Below are 8744 nucleotides of genomic sequence, written 5' to 3'. Positions count from 1 at the left end.
TCCTGCAACATTCAAAGCGGGCATGCTTTACCTGCAAAATATTTTTGCCTTCTATGGTTTGGGAAGCACGCGTTCACCATGTGTAACAGTTTTTCCCTTCTACAGCAGGACCACAACACTAGGCTGGCTTTCTCTTTAAGCCGTAGGATGAACTTCTCCGCATCCGGCCTTACAAGACAAATTACATTCCCTCCGAGATGGACTACCCGTGGCGTGTGCTCCTTTGGCAGGCACTCAAGTTCCTCAGGGATTTCGCTGCAGCTGGTTAGTAGCACGCCATTAAGATCAAGCACAATCATCCGCCCGCGTCTAGCAGCCACATCAGGCTGCAACAATGTGCTTGCCGGTGTCTCATCTAGCCACCAACTTACTACAGAACCAACAAACATAATGAGTGGGGACAAATACACAGTGCAAACATCATATCTAAAACAGAAAACTGGTCCAAAAACTACCAAATTTGGTACTATATTGCACAAGTGATAAGGACTATCCGAAATCGCAAGTTCAAGAAGTACCAAATTGGTACTGTAATAGTGGACAGACGTGCACCCAAGTTCAATAGTACCAAAAAGTACCAAATTTGGTACTATAATGCACATATAGTGAGGACAACTGAAACAGTAATGTAACGAAAGGTAACATACCAACACAGAACTAGATAGAGAGAAAAGATAAAGCTCAAGGCCAAAAAATCAAGTTGACTCAGTCACTAAAACGCACAAAGTGCGGAATACAATAGATTCTCACTGGCTACAGTTTGCATGCACGGGATAATTGATCACGGGCGCGATTGCGCTTCTTTCTCTGCAAACAGAAAAGTTCCTGCAGGGTCACGGAATCAGGGGAATCACCTCTCCGCTTCGAAACAGCATCGGCAGCAGTAGAGTCAACGCCCCCGTCGGTGCTGTCCACAACAGTATCGTTCGCAAGTACTTCTTCTTGCTCATCCTCGGCCTCCCTCCGATCTTTGTTGCCTTCCAACCCCTCTTTGACCTCCCCTTCACTCCCCTTTGTGGTTTCCACCCCCTCCCCAACACCCCCCTTTGTGGGTTCTTCCTCTCCCTTCTTGGCCGTTTCTTCATCGAGCTTTGTGTTGGCAGCATCCTGGCTTTCCTCCGCATCTAGCTCCACAACAACAGGGACTTTACCTTCCTCCTTGTCCTTGGTCTTTTTACCATCTCTGGCCTCCTCAATTTTCCTTTCACTGTCACATGTCTTTTTATCATCTCTGGCCTCCTCCTCACTTTTACTTTCGCTGTCACCTGTTGCCTCACATCTTTGTCCCGTCACATTGTCTTTCCCTACAGAATTACCTTGCTTCAGATTGTGGAGAACATCTGATATCTCCCTTGTCACCTTATCCACGTCCCATATTCGACTTGCAGCCGACTTTGTGGCGTGCTGGTAAGCAACTGCAGCATCCTGCTCCTCTGCAAACACAAAGAAAGACATCACATACTAACTTGTATGAAAACCTCACTGAGTTGCAAGTGCGCATATGTATTCAAAAATGCACACATACTTACTCTTGACAACTTGAAGCCCACTGGCCCAGGACTTTGCCAAATCAGAGATTACCATATTACAACCCGGCTTGACACACTGATCCCTGCTTTGTAACAGAGCAGTGAAGCACAAGGGATGATACTGGTGTCGGCACTCTAGCATGAAGGTTCCGACTACATGTGCGCACTCCAAGGGCTCACCGCATGCAACACACATACCAAACACCGGGATCACATTTACCGAATCATTAACCTGGGGCCTAGGATATAGTAGGAACCTCTTCCCAAGCCTGATATCAAACAACATCTCCTTCACAAATAGGGTATGCTCTTGACCTTCCTTCAATTTTTTCTCCAGAGTTTCATACTCAACCTGTTGACAACCAGCGGTCCCAATTAGTTTCAAAAACTACCAAGAAGTCATACCGAGACTGGTACTTCTAAGTACTGTACTATGAAACAAAACCCAAACTACCAAAAACTACCAAACTCGGGAATCATATAGTACCAAAAACATATAAATACCCTCAATGTAGAACTAAACTACCCAAACCTTATCAAAACTACCAAAAGCCACTTTTTGCAGCACTTTCAAATAGTACCTAAAAGTACCAAACCTACCAAAAGCCACTTTTTGAAGCACTTTCAAATAGTACCTAAAAGTACCAAAACTACCAAAATCAAACTACCAAACAAGCTTTTTGCATCACTCTCAAATAGTACCTAAAAGTACCCAAAACTACCAAAGAAGCTTTTTGCAGCACTTTCAAATAGTACCTAAAAGTACCCAAAACTACCAAAATCAAACTACCAAACAAGCTTTTTGCAGCACTTTCAAATAGTACCTAAAAGTACCAAAACTACCAAAATTGAACTACCAAACCCACTTTTTGCAGCACTTTCAAATAGTACCAAAACTACCAAATCAAACTACAGAAGCCACTTTTTGCAGCACTTTCAAATAGTACCTAAAAGTACCAAAAGTACCAAAACTCCCAAAATCAAACTTTCAAATAGTACCAAAACTACCAAGACTACCAAAGAAAAACTTTTTGCAACACTTTTAAAAACTACCAAAATTACCAAAATCAAACTACCAATTACACTTTTGCAGCACTTTCAAATAGTACCTAAAAGTACCAAAACTAGCAAATCTATCAGAATAAAACTACCATAACACCTTTTGCATCACTTTCAAAAAGTACCTTAAAGTACCAAAACTTCTTCATAGTAACAGAAATACCAAACCATAAGACAGAAGGAAACCATAAACTACCTAGAATAAAAACAGTTCTACCATGAGTACCTAATACTACCAATCCCACCAAACCAAGCATAAACAGTTCTATCAAAGGTACCTAACACTACCAATCCCACAAAACCAAGCATTAACAGTTCTACCAAAGCTACATAACACTACCAATCCAACCAAACCAAGCATAAATAGTTCTACCAAAAACTCCCAAAACTACCAGCACCTGTTGCTCTAGAATCTCCTTGTCGAGCAATGATGTATCTTCACCGATTCCGTATCGACGTAGCATCCTTCGAATGGCAGCCAAATCAGCTTCTATCACATTGATTTCTACGTCATCGCCAATGTTGGCCTCTCTTAGTGTTTCCAGTTGGGTCTCATATTCCTTGATGTCGTCCATAATCTGCTTGACAAGTTTATTGGAACCCTCTACCCTCAAGAGTGTTTCCTTCTTCTGCTTCAGAGACATTGTCAGCTCTTTCAGCCTATCGGCTACCCTGACACATGTCCGAGGGACTCTCCCAACCATAGCTTCAAGGTCCGCAATATAATCAGGTGTCTTCTCCTCATGACGCTGTGGGGGGACTTTCTTTGTAGGGGGCATACTACCGACTGGCGTAAGTCGGGGCTTCTTGGTATTTGACGGGTGGCCTCCTTGGGACGCACAGTTTGCCTTTCGCCAATTCTTAACCTTCTTTTCCAAGCCTCCTGGTCGGGAGGAACACATATTGAGTACACTCTCACCAAACCTGGCCCATGCAACCCTATGGCCCGCACGGTCCTTTGTGGCTGCATGACACTTCTCATATGCAAAACAACGGGAAAATTTTGTAGTGATCTCCCCACATGATGGTGGGGCTTGGTACACCTTATGGAACAGGAACTTGCATTCATCCTGAAGCCGTTGCTGCACGCGATTTAAGTAAATCTTTGTCTTTTTCTGGCTGGAATGCCTGAATACAGTGAGCCACTGGTCATCGGGGATGTCATCTTCTGTAAGATCTTTGGCAGCACCCCCTCCATGCTCAAACCATACTCATCATGAAGCTCTTGTGATATATAGCAGAACTTTGTCAAGATAGGGTACTCCTCCATCTTGTTTTTTCCTGCGATGTGGAAACAACACGCAAGTAAAGACATGCCCTCATTATATGCCTCATTTCAGTTGTGGAAAACAAAACACATGGAATGAAATGAATGTATGTCATTCAGGTGACAATTGCAAAATTCAGTTGTGTACAAAGCCAGTTTTGGTTGTGGTTAGTATCAAATTTGGTACTGGTTAGTACCAAATTTGATACTAACCAAATTTGGTTATGCTGACATCCCTACTGAGCTTCAACTTTGTGCTATGCTCATGCACAACATATACTGATTTTTTCACTTGCATGCATGCAAGTTAGCAATCACAAGAGCAGCTTATACATGTAACTTTGTAACTTTCCTAAACCCTAAATTCTTAAGAAGATCCCAAACATGCACATGTACTTGTTGCATGCAAAAAAAGCAAATGCAGACCTCATCAGATAAAAGACATGCAGAAGCTTGCATGCATGGAAAAGAAAATGGTAAATCACCAGAAAACGCACAGCTCTCATAGCACCTACCTTTAGATGTTTTAGATGACCGTGGAGTCTCATCATCGGCAAAAAGAGGCCCAGGCTTAAATGAAGTCTCCATGGACATAGCAGGTTTCTCCCTCTCCACAAAGGAGGCCCCCTTGCTAGCCCTCGTATTTGGGGTGTCGATGTTCCGAGGGGATTTTGGATCCATTGTCCTCTTCTTCTCTTTCCCATTGACCGGTGATGCTTTGGCTGCTGATTTCCTCGCTGGCGTCCTCATCTTCCTGATTGTGAGTAGCCGGGGAGCTTGTTACTTGCAACTGTAGTGGTTTGCAGAAGGCGATGTAGTAAGAGAGCAAGGCGGAAGATGGAAAATGTGTTGAGCAACTCCGCCACTCACAAACGCAGTCTGTGATGGGACTTTTGGCACGGTTTTAAAACAACACTCCCATTACTTATTTCCCCACCCACGTTTTCTTTCACGGAAAGTTTAAATCATACAAATTTCCCTCCTACCATTCTTTAACATAGATGAAAAAAAAGGTTCCCTCCAAAGTGTGGACATATGTAGAAGTACCAACCAGGTAGAAGCAAAATAGGTCCTTTTTTTGTACCACCAAACCATGTTTTCCCCCGTAGTCAGATCTTCATTTTGGTTGGTCAACTCGGCAATGCGAGTCTGCCAGGCCGCTACCTGCGCTTCCAGCTCATTAACTCTGGCGGGGGCTGGCCAGGCTGCACGAATAGACTCTGCAAGTCTGCTCAAAAAGTGCCGCACGCTTGTATTTGGTCAGTAGGGTTTGCTGCCGTAGCCTCCCAGGGTAGCGTTGCGGGAAGAGTATCTCCCGTCGAGGGAGCCGCATTGGTAGTTCCATAATTTTTCGATTGCGAGGGAACGTCCGTAGCCGGAGAGCCCGTCCTCAGCGGAGTAGCACTTGCCACTCTCTCCTGCATTCGGCGGTGCCAGCGTGCCACCACAGAATCCTCCGGCCCAGGAGATGCAGTCGCCGGAGGTGGTGTAGAAAATTGTTGCTCCTCCGTGCCGCGTTTGCGGGTTGCTGATCCTACACGTGCAGTGGCCATCTCTTGGGCTCCAGAGGATACCACTACCGTCGAAGGACCCCGAAAATCCCCAGTGCCAACATTCTGATGCTGCTGTGTTTCCCCCCCAACAGGAACTGCCAAAATTTGCGTTTGCGATAGAGGAGCAACAGTCCCTTGGACCACCAATCGATCATCTTCAAAGTGGCATAGAGGAAGCAGGGCGAGAGGAAAAACTTCCCTTAAGGGAAATCTCAGTGTGAGCAGATGGCCAACTTTTGTATTGGTTGGGGTATTTCGCAACAACTGTGCCATCACTCTTTGGCATTCTGCCAGCAGTCTTTCTCTCACAATTGCTGCCCAAGCCACTGGCCCAAAGTTGGCCGAATGCAAAACATTTCTTGCTCTGGTCGAGATGGTATAGGTTTTGGCTTGTAGCCAAATCGCCTCGAGAAACCATCGATACGCATCCCTGGTTGCTACATCTGACAACCCCGAAAGCTTATATTCACCTTTTACTTTCAAACCAAACTCCTGCTCGACATCTGCCAGCAGGAATCACATGAGACGCGCGCACCACGCCATCGTTGGGTAAACAGAAACATATGGAGATCCTTTCGGCTGTCAGCTAAATTTGTTGATTATTCAACACCACAATATCTCCAGCAGCCAGTTGCTCAATCAAACCTGCTGCATGCGGGTGAATAGGTATCCCTTGCGAGTCCAAGTTGGCGAACACGCGTAGCCGCAAGTCTTGCAACCAGGCGTCCACTCGTCGAAGCGCGAGCTGCTGTACGGGAGTGAAGGGGATACATTGCAGGAGAGAAGCCGTCATGGCGACGATGTGATGCAGGAGCAGAGAATATAGAGCTAAGGACGCGTGATACACAAAACAGGAGAAGCACAACAATAATCATCTGCATGTAGTAACCCTCTCACAATGAGTTCCTAAAATAGGGCGATCCACGGTGTCGCAACCATTATAGCTCCTTTCCCGATTTCCAAGATTGCATGCAAAAGAATCCCCAATCATGATTAGGGTGGCTTTTGGCTCTTGTACCACAGCAAAGGGGCACTGAATCGGGGTAGGTGAAACATAATGGCGCAGTCTGAAACCATTGACCGGCACAGAAATAACCTCCCCCTGCAAATCCGCCACATAAAAAGAGATGGGTCCGCATGCTTGAAAAATCCAGAATGGTCCTGACCACCGTAATTTAAGCTTCCCCGGCATCTTCCCGAGGCGAGAATTAAAGACAAGGACCAGCTGTCCCCGAACAAATTGCCGTGCTTTCAGGCGATTCAGCCATTTTTTTCGCCTAGATTGCAGATCCTGCAGCACCGCAAAGCTATTCAACCACTCTTCGCCCAGTTCCTGCAAAACATCTAAACGATAAATCATAGAATCCTCTGGAAGAAGCCGATCCGCAATCAGCATCCGCAGACTCGAAATCACATGCTCCACCGGGGTGATTGCCTCCATGCCAAATGCCAACTTAAAAGGAGTCAATCCTGTTGCCACTTTATAAGTTGTCCGATAGGCCCATAAGGCGGAAGTAAGTTTCACATCCCAATCTGTTCGGATGCATATTCACTAACTTTGTTAAAATCCGAATCAATTGCTTATTAGTTGATTCTGCTTGTCCATTCTCCTGAGGATAATAAGGAGAATATTTCCTGTGCAATACAAAATAAAACCGTAGCATTCTCTCCATCACCTTATTCAAAAAACGACTTCCCCTGTCACTAACCAGCTCAATAGGGCAGCCATATCTAGAAAAGATATCCTTATATAAGCATCCAGCCACAGAAACTACAGTATTATCTCTCAAAGACCATGCCTCCACCCATTTGGTGGCGTAATCCGTGGCTGTCAAAATATACTTATTACCTGTGTGAGCTGCAACAACTGGTTTAAAAGGTCCAACAAAATCCAAACCCCACTTTTGAAAAGGCTCCAAGGGCAAAACCAACTGAAAAGGCATTCTGGACCGTTTGGTAGGTTGCCCTAACCACTGACACACATCACACTGTTGCACATAATTTCTCGCATCCTGAAACAATGTGGGCCACCATAAACCTGATTGGAGAACCTTTCAAGCTGTGATTAATGCTGCAAAGTGACCTCCCGTAATACCGGTATGGACTTCCTCCAATACTGCGTCCTGCTCCTGTGGTAGCACACATCTGAGTAATACATCCGCCACCGTACGATAATAGATCTTCCCCATAATAATCTCAAAATTCATGCTTTTGATAGCCATACGTTTCCTCTGATGGATGGACAAGAAGGAAGGCATTTCGCCGCTGTCGAGAAAATAAAAAATCTCCTCATACCATGTCCATGGGATGCTAGGGATGACCCTTTCCTGTTGCGGAACTGCTATATCCTCTGCAACTATTCCTGTTAGAAACAGAGACGCATCTGGAAATTCATCAGCTATCCCCATCGGTGGCTCACCAGAATCTAACCTAGATAGGTAGTCAGCCACCGCATCCTGAGCCCCTAGCCGATGTATGACCTCAAAGTCAAATTCCTGCAGCAAAAGCACCCATCTGGCCAATCTTCCCGTCAAATTTTGTTGCCTTACCAGGTATAAAAGAGCCAAATGGTCCACATGGAAGAAAAAACGTCGGCCCAACAGATAGTGCCGAAATTTCTTCACTGAATAAATCATTCCTAAACATTCTCGTTCGGTTACTGAATAATTTCTTTCTGAGGATGATAATCGTCTACTAGCATAATAGACAGGTCGGAACCATCCTTGACTTTGTTCCTGCATCAGCACACTGCCAATAGCTCGATCCAAAGCATCCACAAACACATGAAAATCCTGACCTTAATTCGGAGCAAGCATAATCAGAGCTTTGGATAGCTGAGAAGAACTGCCGCCACGGCCGCCGCATACCGCATGACTCCTGATCCGCAGTGTCCAGACCTCCGCAGGACCGCATGTGTGGTCCTGCGGCTAATATGCCGTAACACGACACAAGGTTTCAGTACAAAAACAAAATTGGAAATCTAGAGTCCTGTTGCTAACATACACATATTCGAGAAATCCATGGTCAATCTTGAGAGGATGTTGTTGTCTAGATGGAAATTTTCTCTAATGTCCACAACACACTTGCTATCATCAAGAAACCAAGCTCTTATGAGGAGTTGTTTTTGAAGAAAGAAGCATTGAAGATGCTGTTGAATTCAAAGGAAAATATGCCTATTGCAAAAGTCTCTATGGTCCTAAAAGTCAGCCGTCGCACCTTGTTCAAGGCAAAATCACGGCGGGGGAAGCTTGGTGTTGATGCTTGATTAGTTTCCTTGGTCGCATGTCGCAAGAGACACCGTCATAGCCCTATCACATGTGAAATTAATGAATTGGT

General features: G+C 45.1%; 1 protein-coding gene across 1 annotated transcript; it reads right to left on the bottom strand.

Annotated features, from left to right (window-relative positions):
- Positions 1-753: 753 nt before the first annotated feature.
- Positions 754-1815, bottom strand: LOC147443054 (uncharacterized). The gene is made up of 2 exons (XM_086529778.1): positions 1530-1815; positions 754-1433 (listed from the first exon to the last, which is right to left on the bottom strand). The coding sequence occupies exons 1-2, from the start codon at positions 1813-1815 to the stop codon at positions 754-756; spliced, it is 966 nt and encodes a 321-aa protein (XP_086385904.1).
- Positions 1816-8744: the final 6929 nt, after the last annotated feature.

The sequence above is a fragment of the Adiantum capillus-veneris genome, chromosome 14 (genome assembly GCF_014529385.1).
Source record: "Adiantum capillus-veneris isolate H3 chromosome 14, ASM1452938v2, whole genome shotgun sequence".
Taxonomy (NCBI): domain Eukaryota; kingdom Viridiplantae; phylum Streptophyta; class Polypodiopsida; order Polypodiales; family Pteridaceae; genus Adiantum; species Adiantum capillus-veneris.
Note: the sequence above shows the minus strand (reverse complement) of the source record. Positions and strands in the feature narration are given on the sequence as shown.

Bases quoted from the DNA above. Each gene is read 5' to 3' on its own strand.
- LOC147443054 (XM_086529778.1), bottom strand. From the start codon at position 1,815: ATGTTGTTTGATATCAGGCTTGGGAAGAGGTTCCTACTATATCCTAGG. The intron at 1,434-1,529 runs GTAAGTATGTGT...TTGTGTTTGCAG, and splicing joins TGGGCTTCAAGTTGTCAAGA to AGGAGCAGGATGCTGCAGTT.